The sequence below is a fragment of the Ostrinia nubilalis genome, chromosome 28 (assembly GCF_963855985.1).
Source record: "Ostrinia nubilalis chromosome 28, ilOstNubi1.1, whole genome shotgun sequence".
In the NCBI taxonomy this organism is placed as follows: domain Eukaryota; kingdom Metazoa; phylum Arthropoda; class Insecta; order Lepidoptera; family Crambidae; genus Ostrinia; species Ostrinia nubilalis.
In genome coordinates, this window is record NC_087115.1 from 2,629,517 (window position 1) to 2,655,420 (window position 25,904).

Genomic DNA, 25,904 nt, shown 5'->3' on the forward strand with positions numbered 1-25,904 from the left:
TCACTATGAAATCAATTTGTCTATGATAATATTTGACGTTTTGTTGTAGTGTTTTGGTGTGAAAAACGTGAAAAAGCCACAAGAAAGGTGAGTTTATTTAACTTGAATATGATACGGATAACCATTCTGAATGTTCCTACAATTTGTGCTTTATTATTGCATCATGATTTCATGAAAATTCAGTAAACATATTTTTCGTCATCTCAGCTGTCAATGACCTCAACTTTTTAATTTTAGTTCAGTATTTTCCCGTAAATTCGCTAGCGTCGATAGTTATTTTGATCACGTGACCATTTGAACCGCCAAAATAGACGTCAGTTTGTCACTTTTTTACGGACACCAACCGTAATTTTCTGCTGTGCAATCGCAAATTTGTTTTCTTTTTCGTGCCAAACGTATAAAATACAAATAAATAAACTCTATTCTAGTGTACTAACAGTGTTTTAAGACCAAAGACGCGTGTAAATCTCAAAAACAATGGCAAAGGTGCACATAACCAATGTGGTTGTGCTCGACAACCCCAGTCCCTTTCTCAACCCTTTCCAATTCGAATTAACATTCGAATGCATAGAAGAACTTAAAGAGGACCTCGAATGGAAGATGATCTACGTCGGATCGGCGGAAACAGAGGAGCACGACCAAGTTTTGGACACGATATACGTAGGTCCAATACCAGAGGGTCGGCATATGTTTGTCTTCCAGGCGCCTCCGCCTGACGTCAACCGCATACCTGAAAACGACGCTTTAGGAGTCACAGTGGTCTTACTAACATGCTCATACAGAAAACAGGAGTTCGTCAGAGTTGGTTACTTCATAAACAACGAGTACAGTGAAAACGAGCCGGAATTACGGGAAAATCCGCCGGCGAAGCCCCAGTTTGACAAAGTAGTGAGGAATATTTTAGCATCAGAGCCTAGAGTGACCAGATTTAAGATAAACTGGGCCGAGCCTGATGCAGCAACTGGCACGGACTCCGGTGATGGTAATTTGGAAACATCTCATGCTCCGAGCAATGATTCTTACGGTGCATCGTTCAATGCGGACAGTCAAATCAGTGGTATAGAGTTCCAGGGTAGTCTAAGTGGTTACGGTGACAATTCAAATTCGATCGCTCCTATGGAATGCTGAGGTGAGTTAACTTTTTGCATTTTTTTCTACAGTATAATGTTAGGTTATGTTAAGTAAGATTTTCCTTAATGCCAAACTCCTCTACTATACAAATAAATTATATGACAGTCAATTAACCTGTTTCCTACAATCCTTGTACAATTTGAAACCTAAGAGAGTTGGTTGAAAATAGTGATGTCTTATTCAAACTTGTCTTAAAACTTTACTACCTGTGTGAGTTAACTGTATTTATGCACAAATTCACATCCTAAATGTGCTGGTAAAATAAGCTGCACAACTGTTATTGTAACACCACTTTTGCAGTCTTCGTCAAATAGTTTGTGACACCCAAAGTAGCCTATAGTTCGCAACATGTCTATGTTGCTATTGGAATAAGGTTGTTTTAAACTTTTTGACCACTTTGGGTGTCACAAAGTATTTGGTGCTGACAGTACCACCTCTGTCAATAAATGACCTTTGAATCTTTGTGATTTCTCATCAATAATTCAGGCATCTTTACGTTTCAGATTACCGAAACTTAGTGAAATGACGCGGATGGTGTTAACGAGTTGTTTGTACGGACAACAGCAAAATTAGTGATAGAATAATATCGACTGATGAATGGTTTTGTTAATATAGTGTAATATAGGTTAGTTTGTAAAACTGATAAGCCGTGGACGATGCATTATATTGGATTGTTTTTTTCTATTTATTCTTTGTTCTGTTCTTACACTCACGGGTGCTGAAAACTGAATCACAGGAAAAGGCACTGACTATTGGTGATATGCTAGTGGACATTTCAATTATTTGTCATAATTAAATTATAAATGGCGCATGACGTCACTCTTACATAGATTTTTTACATAGAAGTGATGTCACGCGACTTCACCTTAATTATTCAATTATGAAAAAATATATGTCCAATAATAATAATGTTTTTATACTCTGTCTGATGGACTAAATACAATTTCGATTTCATTACCCAGTCTACATCCCTATTATAAATTTTGTTCCATCAATGTTGTTTTAAAATTTTCTGGGTGCGAATCTGCTTACAGTTTTTTTTTTTCTCTTTATATCTGCAATCAACTTGGGTCATAATCAGATGTTTTATCTTGCGTTTTTTTGTGCTCTTAAGGAGGGGTATTTCAGTAAATTCTCTCCCTCGGTCTTCACTCATTCACATAGCAATCTAGTCCAGCCTTCCAATATTCAGTCTTACAGATGACCTCAAAAACGTCTTATTTGAAAGAGCCCTCTCAAGGTTCATCATTTCAGCCATAGGACGTCCACTGCTAAACATAGGCCTCCCCTAATGCTTTCCACGTTGATTGATTGGTAGCAGCCTGCATCCAGCGCTTCCTTGCTACCTTTACGATGTCGTCAGTCCACCTTGTAGGTGGACGTCCCACGCTGCGTTTTCCGGTACGCGGCCTCCATTCCAGAACCTTGCTGCCCCATCATACCATCAAGGTTACTGTGTCGCATCTTTTGTTTTTAATTAGATCTGAGATATCAGTCCACAAGTGTCATTTTTCATTACCCTAACAAAGTCAGTGTACTAAAGCATGAATAGTGATACTGTGTTTTGTTTCTCTTTTATAATGAAAGAGAGAGAACACACACTACATTGTTGATTCTTTACTAATAAGGACTTCCATTTCACACAAACACTTCAATACAATGCCTTCATTGCTTTTCAGTATAATTGGTTTAGTTATTAAGATCAAATTGACACCTTTCAATGAAATTTTCATAACCATGGTAAAAATGTTCAAGATTGAAAAGTTTGTAAATAGTTAATTTTTGTATAAGAAAAACATCTTGTTTTGTGGCTTTTAGGCTTTATAAAAGTAACCTAAAGGGGTGGTTAAAGAAGCAAAAATGTTAAATTAGTCCATCAGTTAACTTATCAAAAATATTCGACACGCATTTTTCACTTTTTTAAACTAATGAGATAAAGCACGCCAAAGTTCAAAAGAAGAGGCCCGTGACGTCAAGGCGTGGTTAAAAATGTAGCACTTTTTGACGTCACGCACCATAACTTCATAGTTATTTGTTTTATCTACATTTGTAAAAGCGAAAGGTCACTGACTGAATGACTGACTCACTCATCACGCAATCTCAGCAACTACAAGTGCTAGGAGTCTCAAATTTTGCATGGGGGTTCCTTTTAAAACGTAAGTGCTCACTTAGGCGGGATTTCGCAAAATTCAACCCCTAAGGGTGTAAAACGGGATCCACGTGTACGAAGTCGCGGGCGGCCGCTAGTTGACAAATAAAAATATACGTGTCCAATATTTTTTGATAATACAAATTGTCGGACTAAAAGTTTTTTTTAGGAAACTAGCCTATTGCAGTTAATGCCACTGCTAAAATTTTACCTACAATCAGGTTGATTCTAGCCTAATATATCAATGATTAGACTCCCCGCAGATTACAAATTTTTAATCGGCCGATAGTTGGGCCCGATTCTAATTTGTATGAAAAATCGGCCGATTCCAAATCGGTGTAGTGTGCGCACTTTCATACATGTTCATACTGATTAACAGTCCGACCTATCGGCCAACTAAAACTCGGTGGTCTGCGCCTAGGCTTCACAAACGATGCTTGCTTAAGTGAAGCAGCAAATCGAACGCACAGCGTTGAATGGACCTCTGTGATTGGTTCGTGTGTGACCCTGCTTGCGTTCACGTGTACTGTGAGACCTCATAGTAATGTTTGGGAATACGGACGTTAGAACAGAGGATCAAATTAATTTTGATAAAAACCATGCATAATCATTTTCTAATTTGTATGACCCATATTGGAATCTAATTCAGGATCTGAATACATGTCGAATTCAACTCAACTGAAAATTAGCATAACACACATTTTGACATATACATATTTATAATTTGGATAGATAGATCGTTTCATCCACGAAGCCGCGCCCCACCATTCTTCCGCTAATGTTTGAGTGTTATCGGTACACTCTAAAATCATCCATGAGTGCACACGCACACTACAATAATGCCGCTCGGAATGCTCGGATCAAACTGCCTGCACCCCGCGCTTCCCTCAACCAAAAATTGGTGGGGCGCGTCTTCGTGGATGAAACGATCTTTAAAGAAGCACTTAACATACATGTGACAATGTTTCAATATTGCTTTAAATAATATTGAAGATTTCCGTGGAATAAATATATTTTGGTTCACCAACAACTGAGAAAAACTGTAAATATTTATGTATTTTAACACTTACTGATAACAAAAATTATGATGATCAAGGTATTTTAATTTATTTTATTTTCTTTCTTATGTGTAAAAACATCTAGCCATATTATTTCCAGTAAAAATGATTAAAAAAAGTGTCTCAAAAACTGTATTTTTGTACACTCTACATTTTTTATTTGACATCATTGGGGTTACAACTCTATCGAGCTAACTGCGTACCTCGCTGAAATGTGACTCCCTCGCACTTAGAGCGACGATGTGACGTAACGGCTGCCTGGTGCGCAGTTAACTTAAACGGGTGTAACTTATAAGCTTTTGTTACTAACCATGGTGATTTTTATAGTAAAATTTCGCTTAGATATGTTAAATAATTTATCAGTGGTCAAGTGCAAGCAATTTTAAAGCTTAGTGTGCTCGACATAAGGTACAAAGTTTATGTTACACTGAATTTATGGTCAATCATTATGGTCAATACCGTTATAAAATTGACACAGAACAAAATTTCGACTAATAAACTGCTGGCAGTATGTGAACACCTTGTTTTCTTTATAATTCCTGGAGGCACTGGTGGCACGGGAGGGTGTTTTTGTAACGTCAAACGTTAGCGAGACTTCAGATTGTATGCTCTGAGGATAGTCCAAAAAAAATGGTATGCTGCTTACGTCATAATATTATGTCATTGTCACCCCTCCCGTGCCGCTTCCATACCTCAGGCACTGACTGAGGCGCTAGACCTAATCAAATCAAGTCATTTATTGCATTACATGTGTGGATTGACAGTTGGTAAATGGTAGCAAGTATTAAATAAAGCAAAATAAAGTAGGTATTCCTATCATAAGTTCATACTACATAATTTCAGCCACAGGACATCCACTGCTGAACATAGGCCTCCTCCAATGTTTTCCAGATTGGTTGGTCGGTAGCGGCCTGCATCCAGCGCCTTCCTGCTACCTTTATGCGGTCGTCTGTCCTTATACTTACTAGCAAAACATTGTAACTTATTAATAGAAAACTCGTCGTTCGTTCGCAGTTGAATGACGTCCAGTGCTGGACAAAGGCCACTACGTCTTCCGGCTCGTGGTCGCCACTCGAGAACTTTTCTGCTCCAGCGGCCATCAGCTCTGCGAGCTAAATAGCCCGCTAAAATCAATGGCAGTGGGCGGGGCACATAGCTCACTGAGCTGATGGCCGCTGGGGCAGAAAACTATGAAAGTCACATCCTCCTACAATGGATCACCAATCTGACCTTTTTCCTTGGTATTTTGCGGGGCGCGGGAAGGTCATGATATCCTTGGATGGACACGCAGTTCTATTTCTTGTTTGAGGTCAGGAAAGGTCAGATTGTATTTATAAGTATCAGAGTTGTGTTTCAATCAATATCGCAACAATCGGGATGCTATGTGCCCCGGGCTATATCAGTTACTTAATTACTTAGTCACCCCGAAGACTACAAACTTTTCGGGCTGTTAATCAGTATTAGATTAAGAGCTAGTGAACGTTAGTAGAATTACAGTCTATTGAATACAGAAAAAGCCACCGTAAAAGTTAGACTTAAGTACCTACGTTATACCATAAAATCTAATTTTTATGTATTACATAATACTTATTTGGGCAATAATTAGAAGTATTTTCCCCAACAGCCAGACAGTTTTGACAGTTCCAACTCCTTGCCAGACAGTTTTTTTAGGGTAGCTCCCAAAGCCACAATGACCCAAACTTCATGATTCACCAACATTCTATCCTATATTGGGACCATACGCTGACAAACTTTCAGCTTTTATAAAATGACGTAGGTCTGGCGTTCACTAACTCTTAGTCTATATTATGAAAGTGTGCACATTACACCTATTTGATATCAGCCGATTCTGCCGATTCCTCATACAAATTCGAAGCCGTCCCACCAACTAAGTATCGGCCAACTAAAAGTCTGTAATCTGCGATGTGTCTTTAGGTTATACGATATCATTTCTGAATTAAATCCTCCTTTCACCTTAGTCCTTTGATTAATTGAGGACCAGTCGTGGAAATCTTTCGGGGAGTCTGTCCAGCTGTGGGCGTCCTTTTCGGAGTGAACTAACGAAATCTACTAACAAATCAATGTCTTGGAATGTAAGTAGTTACCTTTTGTTTTTGAATTGCTCGTGGACCTAAATGAAGTTTTTCATCTTCTTACCCTTTTTCCATGTCGTTAGGGATGCTTACGCACATTAGGTCGGTCAACCTTGCAAGGAAAGGGCCGTCTTTGCAAAGCCAACCTTTTACAGTATTTCACGGTTCAATAAGCTTATTATGTTAATTTTAGAAACACGAAAAATATGCTTACTTAGGTACTTAAATAAATGTGAAATAACTAATTTCATTTCTTTTTCACCGCCTTTAAATGCAGCCGGAGTTCTTCCTTCCCATTGGCGTTACTTATTTCTACACTAAAATTCATCGAAATCGGTTCAGCGTTTCGATTGTGGTTTCGACGTGAATAAAAAAGACAGCCACGTTTATTTCTACGGACATAAATAGTTCAATCAATCAGTATAGCTCAGCGTTTCTAAAACCTGTAATCTTACGTTACCCATATTAAGTCTCCCTGCGGACTATTGACTAGTATCGGCCGATAGTTTGGTCGACTTTTAACTAGTTTTTTTTTCTAGATTTTGCCTTATCAATTTTTTTATTGTTCTACACTCTACAATGTTTCATCCAGTAGGTTAGCCAAAGACGGCCCTACAAACCCTTTAGGCAGACCACATGAAATGGCAACCACGGAACAGAAGACGTAAATTGGGTAGACCACTAGGTGGACCGACGATCTGCTGAGGGTCACGGGAGGTGCCTGGATGCAGGCGGCGCAGGACCGGTCGTTGTGGAAATCCTTGGGGAATGCCTTTGTCCAGCAGTGGACGTCATTTGGCTGAAACAAACAAACGAAGTCCACACGTTGTCCCCAACGTTGGTACCAACGTCACCCTTCATTGAAAATAGCTTGTCCCAACATTGGTGCCAATACTATTTTCTATACGTTGGAGTTGGACTATGATCTCATGGGGATTTAAAAACGCTAGTTTGACAAACACTGGTGAAGATGAACAATTTAAGATAAAGCCTGTTGTCACGCGAAAATCAACAGTAAATAGATATATTTTATCAGTTAAAGATTACTCTTTGTCTGAATCACACTTCAATATTATTATTTTTGTTTCTATGTAATTGTTTTAACGAGTTGAAGGCTTTGCCTATTGTGTGTGCAAAGTCATTGGCTTTTGAAGAGGTAAGCAAGGTCTTTTTATGTCATCATCATCATCATTTCAGCCACAGGACGTCCACTGCTGAACATAGGCCTCTTCCAATGATTTCCATGTTGATTGATGTCCATGCCTTTTTCATCTAGGGATGATGGTTTGTACAGTGCGGGAAACGAACTCGCGACCTCTGGCGAAATAGGTACCTTTAAGGCCCATAGCATAGAACGAACGAGAGGTGGGAATATTCCCATAATTTTCTATAACTATAAGTACCTACCTATAATCAGAACTGACCAAAAGAAAACCTTCAAGGAAAATAAATCGAGGTCCTCTCGTTTATAGGCTATTGTAAATTCGTAACGTATGTTGAATACATAAATTACTTTCAATTGTCAGGCATAAGAAATTTAGTTCATGATCACACAATGGCCAAAGAGTGACCGATTGACCGCCGTGAAGTTGATTTAATTTAAAAGTGAATAATAAACATTCTTGAAAATTCGATTCAGTTCGTTATACTGACTGTGCAATCCATAGGAAAAAATGTGAAATAAAAAAGTGTTCTGAGAAGTTTGATGTTCTATTTTTAAATTAACCTTCTCGTAAATTTTGCTTTTTTTAGTTGTGGCTCTGACATTCGAATAAAATAAAGAAAAAGTGTTGGAAAACAAGATTTTGTTTTAATTAAAATTTGGTTGCAACCTTCTTTAAAACATTAGGATTAGCTTCAATGGTGTTCGAAATTTAAATGTGTTTATTTTAAAAATAAAAAAAAAAACAAATGGTGACAGATTGACTGAAAATTTTGGTGGCTTTTATAATTTTTAATTTTAAATACAAAAAAATGTTACGGCATTGGGATACATTTAAAACGCCGTTATTTCTAATGTAAGTAAATAAACGTAGCCTACATAATGTTTATTTTCTAAGTAGGTATTTTAAACATTTAGAATTCTATGAATTTTAAATCAAAATAATATATTTTGTTACAGGTTTATAATAAATGCAGTTGTAGGCAGGAACATCTTATCGAAACCTGCAGGTTAGTTAACAAAATATATTTGCTTTTTTTACCGTTCTATTATAATTTTGTTTTTTGTAAATCCTTTTTTGTGTTAAAAAGCAATAAACGTTTATTTATTTATTATTATTACCGCATGTTACGTAGTGGCACAGTGACAAATCTTAAATGCTCCTCCTGGAGACTACAATGATGTATTTATTCTTCAATGCCTTAAATTGATACATTTATTTATTTATTTATTTATTTACATACACACATCGTTCGTTTCAGCCGAAAGACGTCCACAGCTGGACAAAGGCTTCCCCCAAAGTTTTCCACAAAGACCGGTCCTGCGCTGCCCGCATCCAGGCACCTCCCGCGACCTTCACTAGATCGTCGGTCCACCTAGTAGGAGGCCTGCCCACACTACGTCTTCCGGCTCGTGGTCGCCAGTCCGCCACTCGAGAACTTTTCTGCCCAAGCGGCCATCAGCTCGACGAGCTATGTGCCCCGCTCACTGCCACTGATTTTAGCGATTCTGCGGGATATGTCAGTCACTGTGGTTCTCCTGCGCATCTCCTCATTTCTGATTCGATCAGTGGCGGCGTAGCATGGGTTGGCACCCGGGGCGTTCCCCCCCCCCCCGTCATAAGTCCTAAGACACCCCCTGGTACCCCCCAGGATTTTGGGGTTACCTACCGATTCGAAGACTGAAAAACAATCGCACCCCCCCGTATCATGACATAGACCGCAGATTTGCCGTGCAGATGTGCCAGTGAGTACTAATCTGCGCGACTTGTGTCACCCCCTGATGCTTGGCACCCGGGGCGGACCGCTCCCACCGACCCCCCCTTACGCCGCTACTGGATTCGATCACGATAAGAATAGAATAAAGAATTGGTACATAATACAATGCCATAAGGTATGATGATGCTGATGTTTCTTGCAGATCACCACAAAATGTCGCTGCAGCGTTTGACAGCGCTGCGGGCGCTGATGGCCAGTCAACCGACTGCGTTGTCAGCCTACATCATACCCACGGCCGATGCTCACAACGTAAGTCTACCTTCCTAAAGCCCGGTCTGTGAGCAATGACCCCAAGCTACCCATCCTTATCGCTCGCGCGTAATTATGTTGCTATCGCGCTCGCACACTCACTGCGGGCGCCCGTCGCACAGTCGCGACAGCAATTTAACTACGCGCGAGCGATAAGGATGGGTGGCTTGGGGTCATTGGACAAAATTCTACGTGCTCCCAGACCAGACTATAGGCATTTAGAGTGAAAAAAGAGTGTTTTTAGTTTGCCGTGTCTGTGTTTCGTATGTCTGCACTCTGCGCTATAGACAAAGTCGCAAGGTATAGATCGTTTCATCCACGAAGACGCGCCCCTCCCTTCTTCCGCTAATGTTTGAGTGTTGTCGGTACACGCTAGATGATCCATGAGTGCACGCACACTACAATAATGACGCTCGGATTGCTCGGATCAAACTCCCCGCACCCTGCGCTTCCCTCGACCAAGGTGGGTTCGTGGACAGAACAATTTATATCAGGGGTGGCCAACCGGTCGATCTACGAATTAGTCCAGTCGATCGTGGCAAGGCAAAAAATACTGCATGATGGTGTACTAAACTATGCTGTTTCATTTAAGATTTCAAGAAGTATGTAAGTGGTAGATAGCCCAGGGTTTTGTTAGTAAACAGTAGATCTTATGTCTAATCAAGTTGGCCACCCCTGATTTATATTATCTACTAGCGGCCGCCCGCGACTTCGTACGCGTGGATCCCGTTTTATCCCCTTCATCTATCTTACGCGGTTTAGATTTTTTCATACAAATGCTTTTTCCCGCTAACTCCCGTTCCCGTGGGAATTTTGCAATATCCTGTTGTAACTAAGCTTTAAGTTTACTAAGGTACCTGCATGCCAAATTTCAAGCGTCTAACTTAAGCGATATAGATTTTTCATACAAAAGATTTTTTCGAATTTCGGTAATTCCTTTCTTAGTGCACCTCTACGGTACCTAAGTTACGTCCCTACCAAATTACAAGTGCCTACGTTTAGCCGTTTAGGCTGTGCGTTGATATGTCATTCAGTCAGTTTCTCCTTTTAATATTTAGATTTTCCTTCTAGTCCGAGTACATAGCACCAGTGGACGCGCGCCGCGAATGGATCTCGGCGTTCACAGGTTCAGCTGGGACAGCTGTGGTGACGTCATCGCACGCGCTGGTCTGGACCGATGGCAGATACTACACGCAGTTCGAGAAAGAAGCCGACCTGACGCTGTGGACTTTGATGAAGCAGTGTGAGTTATTAAAATAATAATAACTATCCAACTTATTAATAAAAATTACACCCGTTATGAACACTGGATTAAAATGACATTTCCATTCGTTCGTTTCAGCTGAATGACGTCCACTGCTGCACAAAGGCCTCCCCCAAGGATTTCCACAAAGACCGGTCCTGCGCCGCTCGCAACCAGACACCTACTGCAACCTTAACCAGATCGTCGGTCCACCTAGCGGGAGGCATGGGTTACGTCTTTCGGCTCGTGGTCGCCACTCGATCCAATCCAATGCCAATCCACCATTATTACACATTAATAGTCGGCTTAGCACACATTTTAGAAAATAAAACAAACTGCTAAACATGACGCTTCACATTCCCGTTAAGAAGTCCCTCTTTAACTGTTAAGTGTTAATCCTCTTCTTTTCGTGTCGACAACAAACCTACACAGTGTCAGCCCAAAACTCTGCCACAAGAGTGGCGTTAAGTGTTAATAAGTTCGTTGGGGTCAGCTGGTAGGTATACTATTTTTTTTTTTTTTTTTTTTTTTTTTTTTTTTTTTTTTTTTACACTGCGCCGCTAGCCCCAAACTAAGCAAAGCTTGTACTATGGGTACTAGACAACGGATATAAACATACTTAAATACTTTTTTTTTTTTGTAAATACATACATATTATACATAGAAAACACCCAGTCCAATACAAACAAATATGTTCATGCACACAAATGTTTGTACTGTGCGGGAATCGAACCCGCAACCTCCGGAATAGTAGTCCGATTCGAACCACTACACCAAACGGCCGACAAATTTATACCTACTTATACTTGCAGCGCTCCCAGACACGCCGACCATGGAAAAGTGGTTAGCTTGCAACCTTCCAGAGGGCGCCACCGTCGGAGCCGATCCTCACACCATGACCAGAGATGAGTGGACGCCTTTGCAGGTAGGGGAATTTATAAAATGTTTCACTTTGCGTATGTAGCTACGGGACTATTTCCACCTCTCGTTCCCACCGCTGCAACTCCTGTGTAGCCAGTATCTACAACAATTCAGTAAGTTTGAATGTATACTAAATACCTCTGAGGATTTAAGACTTTATTATCCTTACACAAAGTAATCCGTGACTTGATCTCTCTATAGTCTGGTCTGCAAGCACGTAGAATTTTGTCCAATGACACACTCACTGCGGGCGCCCGTCGCACAGTCGCGACAGCAATATAATTATGCGCGAGCGATAAGGATGGGTAGCTTGGGGTCATTGGACAAAATTCTACGTGCTCGCAGACCGGGCTTTAGACAGAAAATTCGTGCCGTGCTCCCTAGATTTGAAAAATTATTGGCATACTTACCCTGCGGGGGTAAACTGGACTATTCCCACCTCTCGTTCCCACCGCTGCAACTCCTGTGTAGCCAGGATCTACAGCTTGACCGCCAATAAAAACCCCCCTCGATTAAGTAGCATTATTGTCTTGCAAGCAAGATTATTGCCATGCCCCCCTCGACAGATAATATTCGTACCTTGCCCTCCTCCCCCCTCATCAGATCAAAATTCCTTTCTTGCCTCTCTCGCTCGATAGAGTAACATTTCCGTCTTGCCCGTAACATTTCAGAATTACCCTCCCCGACATAGCAACATTTATTTATTGCCCCCCTCAACAGAGCAAGATTTCTGACTTGCCACCCTCGACAAAGTAACATTATTGTGTTGCCCCTCTCGACAGAGTAACATTCCCGTCTTGCCTCCCTCGATAAAGTACATATCTCTCGCTCGATAGATAGTTACATTATCATCTTGCCCCCCTCGACAGAGTAACATTCCTGTCTTGTACCCTTCGACAGATTTACATTCCTGCATTGCACCCCTCAACAGAGTCAGGCCTGGCTCACTCCGCGCGGTACATCCGATAATTACCTACAGCGAAGCGCCCCGCCGGCGGGTATTATATCAGTCGAGTGTCACGCGCGCGCCCGTCAGGACGCTGGCGTTCGTTGTAGTACCTAATTCTATGATCGAAGTATTATTTAAAAATGGACATAAAGAGAAAGAAATATTATTCTGCGGCGTTCGGGTGTTTAAATTCATAAAGAAATCTACCGGATTTATCTTTTTTTTCGCTTCCCAAAGATGCTGAAAGGTATGTTGGCCATGTAGGTAATCAATAATTCTTAGGATAGTATAGGAACCTACTAACCTACCATGACTACTGCTCAGAATGCGTTCGTTCGTTTCAGCCAAAAATGACGTCCCCTGCTGGACAAAGGCCTCTCCCAAGGTTTTCCATAATCAATGCGTACTTACCTACATACGTACCTCATTACAAATAAGTAGGTAGATTAATTTTTTTACTAGACACTACTAGAGAGCAACCCTAACAGCGTAAGAAGAGTTCAGAGGCACGCGATAGAAAGAGACAAAACTTGTAGGTGAATAAAATTGTAGGTACTTAGTGCTGTGCGAGCTAAATTCCACTGTATTGCGTCGTAGCAAGACTCGCATTTATTTAAATCGTCTTGCGGAGTAATCCTTCTGTACCTGTACTATTACTTATTCTGTGACAGAGTAAGATTCAAGCCTTGCCCCTCTCGATATTCTCGTGTTGCCGCTTGTCTTGATTTCAATGACAGTACCAAACGAAGGAATGACAGTGATATTGATGTCATTATTATGATTGATAGCTTGTGGTCCGCTCAAAAATGCAAAAATTCTAACCCAACTTAACCTCCCTTTCATTCACAGACGGCGCTAACGAAAGCCAATATGAACTTGGTAGCGGTGTCAACAAACCTGGTGGACGAGGCCAGGATTCAGTTGGCTGACCCGCCCCCGCCGCGACCCCATAACGCCATCATACCCCTGCCTGTCAACTATACTGGTAAGAAACCATAATACCTGAATCCATAAAGTCCGGTCGCTGAGCACATAGAAGTTTGTCCAATGACACCAAGCTACCCATCCTTATCGCTCGCGCGTCATTATATTGCTGTCGCGACTGTGCGACGGGCGCCCGCAGTGAGTGTGCGAGCGCGACAGCAACATAATTACGCGCGAGCGATAAGGATGGATAGCTCGGGGTCATTGGACGAAATTCTACGTGCTCGGTGACCGTACTTTAGACATTACACTATCGTTATGTGCATGTAAAGCTCACTTGCCTTCATGAGTTGCAAGAAGTATAGTTGAAAAGAAGGTCACGTCTTTTTAATATTCTGTTATTATTTTACAGGTAAACCTGCTGGAGAAAAGATACAAGAGCTAAGAGAGAAGATGGCAGAGAAGAAAGCAGCCGCTTTGGTTGTCACTGCGCTGGATGAAATCGCTTGTAAGTATAAGCCTTGTTTTCATCGACAGCCCTTTACAGTCCACTGCTGGACTATGAGCCTCCTCCACTATAGTGGAGGGTTTTGCCATAATCTCCACGCTTGGCAGGCGGGTTGGAGATCGCAGTTTAAAAGATTGATGTTTTTCAGAGAGCGCTGCTGCCCATTCTCTGTTTGATGTGTAGTCCCTAAGTCGCCTCTTACGACACCCGCGGGAAGAGTAGGGGTTGGTGACAAATGTATTCTACTCTGCCGTCACCACACGGCTTGTTTTACATCATCATTATCATGCCCAGTCATTAAAAGTCCATTGCTAGACAAAGAACGCCATAGAGCACGATCTCCCTCTTTTTAAAACTTATTTAAATTATACCCACACAGGCTTGGCCTGTTTCTTACTTGATGGTAAGTGATGATCAGACCGAAGGTGGAAGCGAGCTTCACTTGGAATCCTCAACCACAGAGGAACTGGCTATCTTACCTCCAACTGCCGGAACACAACAATGTTTTTAGCATAAGAGTTTTTACCTGCTTTGAAATTAAAATTATAGTCCATTCCAAAGCTAATCGATATTTTTTAGAATCGAGAATATTTTCTATAGAAATCTAATCGCCTTTTATTTGTTTGATTTTTAATCTTGATCAAAATTATATCTATGAATTTGAACTATCTGGAAATGGAATAAACGTGAATATTCTTAGTGGTACAAAATAAATCACAAAGAATTAAATATATGCATTTTATTCAATAAAACATCAAAATAACAATAACAAACAATACGTGGAGAAATCGCATAAAACAAAACCATCATCAAAGGCAAACGCACACGTACTGACTTAGCTTTGACCTGCCTGAGATAATAATCGTGATAAGATTCGATGGTAAGATGACCACCATGCCGATTACTGATTTACTGCGATTGTTTATGTCCCATCCCTATGAGCAAAAGTTCCGACTAACGCAGAAGCAATTCATTTAATATTTTTTCACATTTTTTTCTAAACAATAAACTAATAAATAATTAGAAATTCTTGTTTAGGTTAATTGAGAAAGATTAGTGATTGATATTTTGGAAGGATGAAAACACACAAAAGTAATTGATTTCTACAACTCAATATTTTTATTCGTAGAAAGTTAGAATCATAAAACGAACGTTATATCTGTCTAAATCACCATCATAAGTTGAATGAACTATAGTACCTTCATTGGTTTTCGGAATACAGGTATAGCGCTTATCTGAGTAGGTTCCTGTGTTAGAGGGGTCTGAGGAAGTTAAGGGGTTGTGAGGAGGCTTAGGGGGTAGAAGGGGTGGGAGAAGGTTAAAGGGTGGGGGGAGGAGGTTTAAGCAGTGAAGGGGGTCTAGGAAGTTAAGGGGGTGTGAGGAGGCTTAGGTGGTACAGGGGGTGGAAGAAGGTTAAGGGGTAGGAGGGAGGAGGTTTAAGGAGTAGAGGGGGTCTAGAAAGTTAAGGGGGTGTGAGGAGGTCAAAGGGTAGGGGGAGGAGGTTAAAGGGGGTCTGAGGAAGTTAAGGGGGTGTGAGGAAGCTTAGGGGTAGAGGGGGTGTTAGGAGGCTTAGGCAGGGGGTAGGGGTGGTGTGAGGAGGTTAATTAGTTCTAATTTTTGCTACTTCTATCTTCCAAAATTTTTTTTTAATGTACTATAATGAGTGTCTGATAAATAAACTTGACGTTTCAGATTCGTTTGACTATATCTAATGTCAGCCATATTTGACATTTATTTTCTCCCACAGACGCGTTAAACCTCCGTGGTAGTGACATAGAGTACAACCCTGTGTTTTTCTCTTACCTGGTCATCACCCCCTCTTCTGTCTACCTCTTCTGGGGGGACGGGGGAATCCCCCAGGCGGCCCAGGATCAGTTGAAGGCAGAGGGGGCGGTAGTTGAAGGCCGCCCGTATGGGGAGATTGTGGCTTTTTTGCAACAGTTTGCGGTAAGTATCTGCCATCTTGTAGTTAGCTAAACCGATAGATGAAAAATATTTTTTTAATACATATACCTAAAAGGAAAGAAATATGTAATACCTTTTTTTTAACATTTATACATGTAGTCCAGTCTATGAATGCTTTATGGACGATGTAGGAAATGCGTGGAAAAGAACTTCTGACTTGACCGGACTTTAGTAGGATTTATTTACCTCTACTGCAATTATCTAGTGTGTTTTCTCTTAGTGCTATTCTGACTTCAAAAACTTACCTCCTTTGCCAGTCAAGAGCACATCAAACTATACATTTTTGTTGAAAATTGGTCTCCGAGCACGTAGAATTTTGTCCAATGACCCCTAGCTACCCATCCTTATCGCTCGCGCGTAATTATGTTGCTGTCGCGCTCGCACACTCACTGCGGCCGCCCGTCGCACAGTCGCGACAGCAATATAATTACGCGCGAGCGATAAGGATGGGTAGCTTGGGGTTATTGGACAAAATTCAACGTGCTCGGCGACCAGACTATACCTATTTCAACTACATAGATACCACAATATTAAACTTGATGTAGGTAAAGTCAAAGTCAAAGTCAAAATTTCTTTATTTGTTTAGACTAATAAATAGTTCTTACAAATCGTCATTTTGCTCTTAAGGAGCCTCTACATGTCTCATAATCTTTTTACCCTACCAGCGCTTCGAGACCAACATTTGGCAAGTGCTGAGAAGAAGCGCCGCAACAAACTCAGTCACCACTGTCTGCCGGTTAATATGAATAAATAGAAAAAGCAGTAGTAGGTACATTTGATTCAGGAGCAGTTCACTGAATTTACCACGCATTCTTGTATGATGTATCTTATAAGAATGGGTATACAAAATTGCGTGGCATATTAAACAAGGTAGTAACGTGCTAATATCTAGACTTACAAATTAAGATACTTAATTACTAGGAGAAATGATTCGCATTAATAAATTTGAATAACTTGGTACTTTTGTCTAACGGTGGTTTATTTGACCCCTTTCAGTTGTCAGAAGTTGGTGATGGCCACAGCTGTATCTGGCTCTCCAGTGATGCAAGTGAAGCTATACACAGGGCGGCCGCTGGGGTAAGTACTTTAAACTACTAGTAATAGGGAAAAAATATAATATTACTAGTTTTTAGCCAAGTCTTCACTTTATACTCACGTTTCATCCCCTTAGGGGGTGAATTAGGGCAGTCTTAAGTAACTAGAGGAGGTTGGAAGCTAGATTTTCCTTGATACCCGAGCTTCGCTCTAATTAACATTTGAACCCCCGTTTCATCCCTTAGGGGGTTCAATTTTGGAAAACCCTTTCTTAGTAGATGCCTACGTCTCATTATACAATTTTGAATTATTTTTTCATTTAATAAATCTTTTGATTATTAATAAAGAAAGATAAAAGTATTTAAAATCCCTTATTTCATTGTTTTAATTTTTATTTATTACAGCGTGACGTATTGGAGAAGCCATTAAACTTGACTTCCGAGGTCTCGCCTATCGCTCTCATGAAGCTGATCAAAAACGAAGTGGAATTAGAGGTATGTATACTAAAAACATCTTCAGGTCATTTAGTCTCCACTGCAGGAGCACGACTCTTTTTGCTAGAGGCAAATGGAGGATTTGTCCTACACTCCCCACGCTGGCCAGACGGGTTGGGGAGACCTAATCTATAATACAAAAATTATTCGCAAAATGTGTAGGTAAGCCCATAACTCAACAACGCCTGGACCAATTTTACCAATTCTTTTTAAAAAATGTTCGTTGAAGTCCAAGGATGGTTTTTACGGCGAGAAAAATTCGAATAATTTCCGGGAAACCCCGGGCGGAAAGCTAGTGTTACAATATTTGTCTCTTAGTCGCCTTGTACGATATCCACGGAAAATGGGGGGTAGTTATAATAATATTCTACTCTACTAAAACCACACGACAAACAAGCCCTACCACAAAAAAATTGCGTCCATGGACCAGCAGTAATCGAACCCGGGACCAATGGATCTCAGCCTGGTGGTCTTACCGCTACAAGACAACCATTTCCGGGATAATGGACAATTTGACACCATTCTCCAATAATTCGAAATCACAACTTTTCTAAAAAGACACTTCATTCTGGTCTTAAAAACTTAATTAATTTTAAATTACCTGTAAATTACGATTTTTGGTCGCATTGTAATTGAAAAAAGTAGTATAATTAAGTTGACAAAAGTTGACGTCACTTGCTTGTAGTGCCATACAAAATCTATGGGAGAGTTTCGTTTTGACAGTTTTAAAAAGTACGTCAATTGATTGGTGGTGTCAACATGTCTATTAAAAATCTAGCGCATAATCAAGTCAGTGACTGAGACATGACATTGTCATACAGGGTGTGGTTTTGTAAAACAAGGCCCATCTCAGGGGTGGTAGTATACACGACACTGATGCCAAAAAATATGTTTTAAATAATGGAAAAATCCATGAAATCAGGAAAATGGTATTATTACGCGGGCGAGCTATCGGTCAGTCCCCCCGCTCTCCCGGGGCCGCGTGTGCTCGGTGGTGTAGCGGGGCACGCGGGGCTGGTGCGGGCGGTAACAAGCGCCGTCTCGAAAGTTTTAGGAGACGTTTGAACAAGGTTTCTTACTATTAAAGTAATAGTTAAAATGATATTTATATTTTTCTTGTGCACCCCCTTGTGTGTGTCCGTTGTTTTACAAAACCACACCCTGTATAGATCGTTTCATCTCCGCACCCCGCGCTTTCCTCGACCAAACATTGCTGGGGCGCGTCTTCGTGGATGAAGCGATCTATACCTATAAAATCTATTTTCCAGGGTTTCCGCCAATGCCACATTCGCGATGGCATAGCGGTGGTTCGTTTCTTCAAGTGGTTGCACGACCGGATCGATTCCGGTGCAGAGGTCACTGAAATACAGGCATCTGATAAACTGCTGGAGTTCCGCAAGTAAGTTATCATCATCATCATCATCATCATCATGCTTCGTCATCACTATAGTCTGGTCTAGCAGCACGTAGAATTTTGTCCAATGACCCCAAGCTACCCATCCTTATCGCTCGCGCGTAATTATGTTGCTGTCGCGCTCGCACACTCACTGCGGGCGCCCGTCGCACAGTCGCGACAGCAATATAATTACGCGCGAGCGATAAGGATGGGTAGCTTGGGTTCATTGGACAAAATTCTACGTGATCAAAGACCGAGCTTTAGTAGTAACAAATTAAGATTATGATGACCATTCAATATCAGCACCATACTTCACCATCTTCACCATTTAGCTTCATCACCAATGTCATCATCATCACTTTACTTTATCGTTGTCACCATTTATCATCATTACCATACGTAATCATCATCGGCATACATACATCATCCATCACGATACCTCAATCATCACAGTACATCATCCATCACTGTACGTCATAATCATCATATGCTGAGAGTGAACCGTTCATTGAATTTTTAAGAGTTTTAGAAGTAAGTCATTAACAATCATCATTCATCATCATCAATTATTATTTACATTATTTTTCAACACCATTTATTAAAATGGCATTATGACTCATCATCTATGCTGACATCATCATCACCATACATCAATCATCACCCTCATTGATGAATGATGACCACACCATCCTTTCATCCAAAAACTACACCGTCGCGTTACAAAATAACATGGTCACCATCAGCATACTTTATCATCATCATTTATTTATTTATACTTCAATGCCAAAAATATTAACATTAGGCGAACTTAATGCCATAAGGCATTCTCATCCAGTTTACCTTTGGGTTATGCAGAAAAATTAGTTATCATTGACACACTTTTGGTCCTTCCAGGGACGAAAAGGACTTCATGGGTCCATCGTTTGCTACCATCCCGGGCGCGGGACCCAATGGGGCCATTATACATTACAACCCGTCCAGAGAGGGGGCCCAAACGGTCATACAGAGGGGGAATATGTTTCTACTGGACTCTGGTGGACAGTACAAGTAAGTACACTAGGTTTTGCATGTGGTTTCGGTTATGTTGCAGAAAGAGCTATACAAAAATTACGTTACCTAGCTTACGTTGGTTTCTGAAAACCGTAACTATACTTCTTAACTGTAACTTTAACCTAACTTCAAGTAATCTAATTTCACGAAAACTTAACTCCACGTAACCTAACTTCACGAAAACCTAACTCTACGAAAACCTAATCTTCAAAAACTTAAGTATGAAAACTTTACATTCTGAAATGTGACGTCACGAAATTATAATAAACTAAGGATGGTCCCAATTTGGCAATTCTTAATTTCAGGAATATATCAGGAATTTTGTTTTCATAGGGGTCACTTAAAAATTAGAGATTGATGGTTAAACACGGGCATTAGTCTCTCGCGCGTGTTCTCGTATCAAAAACTGGGACAAACTCTATCCTATAGTATATATTTCTACAGGGACGGGACTACAGACATAACTCGCACACGGCACATGAGCTACTCGCCTACGGACGAACAGAAGAGTGCCTTCACACGAGTACTGAAAGGACAGATGATGGTTGGGAACGCACTGTTCCCTATGGGAGTCAAGGTGAGTCAAAAAAAGGTTATGAGCAAGACTTGAAAACGTATAAAATATGGCAGATATAACCGATGGTCAAAGATGGCCCAAAATCAAACTCGGAAACAAGAACAGTAATCCCCCCTTAATTTTTAGAGTATTAATAAATAAATAAATATCCTTGGACATTTTACACTGCGCTTCTAGTCCCAAACTAAGCAAAGCTTGTACTATGGGTACTAGACAACGGATATAAACATACTTAAATACTTTATTTTGTAAATACATACTTATTATATATAGAAAACACCCAGTCCAATACAAACAAATATGTTCATGCACACAAATGTTTGTACTGTGCGGGAATCGAACCCGCTACCTCCAGAATAGTAGTCCGTATCGAACCACTACACCAAACGGCCGATTAAAGTTTCAACCGGTGGCAAAAAATAACCAAGTGGCAGTAGGCAGGGCACATAGCTCGTAGAGCCGATGGCCGCTGGGGCAGGAAAGTTCTTGAGTGGCGACCACGGGCCGGAAGACGTAGCGTGGGCAGGCCTCCCACTAGGTGGACCGACGATCTGGTGAAGGTCGCGGGAGGTGCCTGGATGCGAGCGGCGCAGGACCGGTCTTTGTGGAAATCCTTTGGGGAGGCCTTTGTCCAGCAGTGGACGTCTATCGGCTGAAACGAACGAACGAAAGTTTCAACCACACACAGATCGCCATCGCGATCATAGGCCAATGACAGGTCGCGTGAACTGTCATGGGTCGCGCGAAATGTCATAGGCCTATCTACGCGCGATCATAGATAAAAATATGAACTTTTTATTTATTTTTTATGCAAGACAACGCATGTGATGGTGATCCGTGAAAAAAAAAATGTATTTGACCGCAATCGCACCTGGTGTTAAGTGAGATGCAGTCTAGGATGGTACATATCTGCCCTTTAAGTGCCTATTCTCGCCTTGAAAACGCCCGTAAAACTTCTGTAATATTATGAAGTAAATAAATTAATATGAAATATTTTTTTTGACGATTAGTAAGCACTATTTTTAATAGTCCTTGCAAACGAATTTCGACTTTGACTTTGACTTTCCCAGGGCAACGTCCTAGACAGTTTCGCGCGCAAAGCCCTTTGGGACGTAGGTTTGGACTACGCGCACGGGACGGGCCACGGCGTGGGACACTTTTTAAACGTGCACGAGGGGCCATCCGGCGTGTCCTGGCGGCCCTACCCACGGGATCCGGGACTAAAGCCGAGACAGGTGCTTAGCAATGGTAAGCGAATTTAAACATTATGCTCTATGACATAGACCAGTGCAGAACCCCAGAAAGAATAGAAAAATATTGTGCTTAGCAATGGTAAGATAATTTGAACATCACAGTGTTGCTGCTAGTGACATCTCGCTCACTCAGTTCTTTCTTGCTCTATTCCCTTAAGTATATTAACTTTATGGTATGTACAGGATGGGCCAAAAATGTTTGCAAATAGCAACGCTTGATTTCTCGCATCGTGATGGGAAACAGTGCACAATTTCATGAATTTTTAGTCATTATGGAGCGCGACCATCGTGCTTTTTGTGTAATAATGCCTTCTGACATATCGACGGGCGATATTAAATCTTATTATTTGTGCAATACCACTTAGTGCCAAGGCTACGATAGGCAAAATTGAACTCTATGCTCCATGAAATATAGTTTTAACCTGGAAAGCATTCTCAGCAAACGCTGAGTGAAGTTGAACCATAAGTCCTATGACATACAGCTTGAGGTTTTCTTTCAGAACCTGGATACTACAAAGTGGGCGAGTTCGGCATTCGCCATGAGGACTTGGTTGAGATCGTGAAGATCACAAAGGACTCTGACCATCCTAGGGTGAGATTCAATTTTTCTTTTTTAGATTAATCCAAAAAACTGTCAAATTAAAAAAAATGATTTACAAATGTAGACCAGTTACTTATAGACATTTAAATTGTTAGTCACTTAAAATGACATACATACTTTTTGTAAATGTAAAAAAAAATAAAAGAAGTTAAAAAAACTCTTAAAGAGAGTGATTTTTGGCACTCTTGAACAAAACAAAAATACAAGACAACTTAGTATTCACAAATGCAGTCGGAGGCATCAAATACTATCACACCAAAAAAACTATAGTCTGGTCTGTGAGCACGTAGAATTTTGTCCAATGACCCCAAGCTGCCCGCCCATCCTTATCGTTCGCGCGTAATTATGTTGCAGTCGCGCTCGCACACTCACTGCGGGCGCCCGTCGCACACTCGCGACAGCAATATAATTGCGCGCGAGCGATAAAGATGAGTACCTAGCTTGGGGTCATTGGACAAAATTCTACGTGCTCACAGACCAGACTATAGTCATTTATGCCTCCGACTGCATTTTGTGAATACTAAGTTGTCATGTTCCAGTTAATTTTACGCAGTTGGGTTTTTGTTTTTTCGATAATTTTAATAAAAGTTGAATAAAAAATTTGCCAAGACCGATTTAGTACCATTTATTTTTGTTTAGTAATATAGTTTTTTTTTTTCTTAGTGCGAAATTATATTTTATAGTTTGCCTCCTTTCATATAAAAAAAAATTTTTTTTCTTTCTTTCTTTCAACAGGCAAAGTATCTAGTGGGCGATTACGATGGCCGAGGCGTCCTTGGATTCAACACTCTGACTATGGTCCCCAACCAAAGAGAAAGCATCGACGTGTCTCTTCTCGATGATTTTGAGGTGATCATTAAATATCCATGGACATTTTTTTCATTTTTATAAGGATGTGTTGCATAAGTTACTAAAATAAATATCCCGTTAACTTTTGTGTCTCCAGCTAAACTAAAGCCTGGTCCGTGAGCACGTAGAATTTTGTCCAATGACCCCAAGCTACCCATCCTTATCGCTCGCAAAATTCTACGTGCTCACGGACCAGGCTTTAAATGCAATAAGCAAAATACAGGGTGTCCCAAAAAAATGGGTAACCCTGCAACAGACTATCGATAAGTCTCTTCATGATCTGTCTAATATCAAATTTTCACCTTAGTAAATAATAGTTATAAAAATATAATAGTTTTCAGATTTTCCGTTGTATTTTTAGAAAATAGAAAAAAAAAATTCGTTGTCTCGCAGGTGGCAATTTTCTAAAAATACAAATAACTTAAAAATCTCGACAATCTGTAGGCCTGTGATAAACTTTTATCGATTTGCACGATAAGCCCATACATTTATCGTCTATAGTCTGGTCCGGGAGCACGTAGAATTTTGTCCAATGACCCCAAGCTACCCATCCTTATCGCTCGCGCGTAATTATGTTGCTGTCGCGCTCGCACACTCACTGCGGGCGCCCGTCACACAGTCGCGACAGCAATATCATTACGCGCGAGCGATAAGGATGGGTAGCTTGGGGTCATTGGACAAAATTCTACGTGCTCCCGGACCAGACTATACCTACAATCTAACATTTTATCAAAGCGCTTGTTTTTGCCCGGCTTGAAGCGTTAACGAATTAGTGGGATGCTGTAAAAAAACATTTGTCTTATTGCAATTGCCTTATTATTTCAGTTGGCCTACATAAACCAGTACCACCAGAGAGTATTACACACTCTAGGTCCCATACTTGAGAGCCGCGGGTTGACTGAAGACCTGCAATGGCTACAGAGGGAGTGCGAGCCTATCCATAGGAAATAGGTAAGTCCCATAGAATAGAGCAACAAAGGACTGAGCGAGCGAGATGTCACTAGCAGCAACACTGTGTGATAAAAAGAGTTGCATGATGCCGTCGCCGTCACGTCAAACAGAACCGTTTTTTGGAACTATTTGACAGTTCAGTGGCACTTATTGGCACGCTGAAAATTTGAACTATGAGATATTTTCAGATTTTACATATTGCTTGATTTGAAATAGTGCTTCAGAAACGTGGTGACTGGTTCAGTGATTGATTATTGTACAAAACAACGAAATAGCCTAAAGCCTTCCTCGATAAATTATGGGCTATCCAACACAAAAAGAATTTTTCAGATCGGACCAGTAGTTCCTGAGATTAGCGCTCGATTAACATTCGTATTTTTGTTACAGGTACATTGGTGACGCACAGTCGAATATTTTTTATCGTATAACATTATTAAACAATGTATGTAATTGTGCATATGAATAACAATACATAAGTTATGTAAATTTTGTAACAAATATTAATAAATAATAACTACTTATTCATTATAATTTGTTTTATTTATAAGTTTTGGAAAAAAAGAAAATTCAATGTAAAATGCTATAGTTTTATTATAATAAAACTATAGCATTTTACAATTTTACTATATATAATACAGACTTGTTTATTAGACCTATGCACACAAATGTATGACCATTTTGTAGCATAGTAGAACTAAACCTTTGTTTGTCACCTGTCATCCGCTTTGCAATGGAGGGAAGTCTAACCTTAACTTCGAACTCCTATGTTCTTCTGATTAATATAAGATGTTAAACTTTCGCGTTCCATTTCAATTAAAATAGTAAGACACGGGTCTTAACGCGACGTTTATTAATGAGTTACCTACATTATGTACCTACTCACGGCTTGACGTTTCGGCTGCGATGCTGCAGCCGTGGTCTCAAGCAGACTTCAGACTGGTCACAAGCACAAGCTAACTCATTAATAAACTTCTTACTATTCTATTTTAATTTCGCTGCGGGTCCAATGACAGTTTAACTTTCCTCGGGACAAACTTGGCCTTCACTGGTTGAGTTATTGGCGGTCAAGCTGTAGATCCTGGCTACACAGGAGTTGCAGCGGTGGGAACATTCCTTATAGGATAGTAGGCCGCTATGTGAGTCACGGCCTAAAAGAGTAGATAAAATGCCAAATTACCTGTAGTTGGTAATATTATATTGATATCCAATAAAGGCAATATCATGACGCAATGATACCATTAAATTTTCACTGCCATGTACCAAATAGAACCACCAGCCCACTGCTACCAAAACTTCGAGGTTGTTCTATTACGTGCGGTTAGAGTAGAAGAATAGGATCATAACCACTCTTCCCGCAGACGTTGTAAGCAACTAAGGGACAAACATGCGAACACCAGGCCTCCCTAACCCGTCTGGTCATCGTGGGGAGTGTAGGCAAAATCTTTCATATGCCTCTAGTAATTTGAGAGGTTTGTGATCCTGCAGTGGAGATTATACGACCTGATGATGATAAATTCATACAATTTTGTGCTTCATGAAGCTAAGTAAGTACTCGTTATAATAAGAAA

The 25,904-nt window shown here is 40.6% G+C and overlaps 2 protein-coding genes across 4 annotated transcripts; both read left to right on the forward strand.

Moving 5' to 3' along the window:
• LOC135085456 (xaa-Pro aminopeptidase ApepP-like) lies at positions 1 to 24,867 on the forward strand. 3 transcript variants are annotated; one of them, XM_063980254.1, is made up of 18 exons: positions 1 to 87; positions 8,554 to 8,603; positions 9,514 to 9,620; positions 10,692 to 10,863; positions 11,676 to 11,788; positions 13,583 to 13,718; positions 14,070 to 14,165; positions 15,913 to 16,112; positions 17,127 to 17,207; positions 17,570 to 17,659; positions 18,928 to 19,058; positions 19,950 to 20,102; positions 20,550 to 20,682; positions 21,753 to 21,930; positions 22,436 to 22,527; positions 23,272 to 23,385; positions 24,211 to 24,336; positions 24,724 to 24,867. In XM_063980254.1, exons 3-17 carry the CDS (start codon positions 9,525 to 9,527, stop codon positions 24,334 to 24,336), a joined length of 1,911 nt encoding a protein of 636 aa, XP_063836324.1. In that variant the 5' UTR covers positions 1 to 87; positions 8,554 to 8,603; positions 9,514 to 9,524; the 3' UTR covers positions 24,724 to 24,867. The 3 variants fall into 3 exon arrangements, with proteins under 3 accessions (XP_063836324.1, XP_063836325.1, XP_063836323.1); XM_063980255.1 differs by lacking the exon at positions 1 to 87 and adding an exon at positions 7,493 to 7,587; XM_063980253.1 differs by lacking the exon at positions 1 to 87 and adding an exon at positions 8,332 to 8,449.
• LOC135085470 (histone chaperone asf1) lies at positions 307 to 4,855 on the forward strand. The gene is made up of 2 exons (XM_063980263.1): positions 307 to 1,129; positions 1,635 to 4,855. Exon 1 carries the CDS (start codon positions 478 to 480, stop codon positions 1,126 to 1,128), a length of 651 nt encoding a protein of 216 aa, XP_063836333.1. The 5' UTR covers positions 307 to 477; the 3' UTR covers position 1,129; positions 1,635 to 4,855.
• Positions 24,868 to 25,904: the final 1,037 nt, after the last annotated feature.

Excerpts from the sequence above, each read along its gene's own strand:
- LOC135085470 (XM_063980263.1), top strand. The coding sequence starts at position 478 with ATGGCAAAGGTGCACATAACCAATGTGGTTGTGCTCGACAACCCCAGT.
- LOC135085456 (XM_063980253.1), top strand. The coding sequence starts at position 8,406 with ATGTTACGGCATTGGGATACATTTAAAACGCCGTTATTTCTAAT. Across the intron at positions 14,166-15,912 it reads TGCGCTGGATGAAATCGCTT|ACGCGTTAAACCTCCGTGGT; the intron begins GTAAGTATAAGC and ends TTTCTCCCACAG. Across the intron at positions 17,208-17,569 it reads TACACAGGGCGGCCGCTGGG|CGTGACGTATTGGAGAAGCC; the intron begins GTAAGTACTTTA and ends TATTTATTACAG.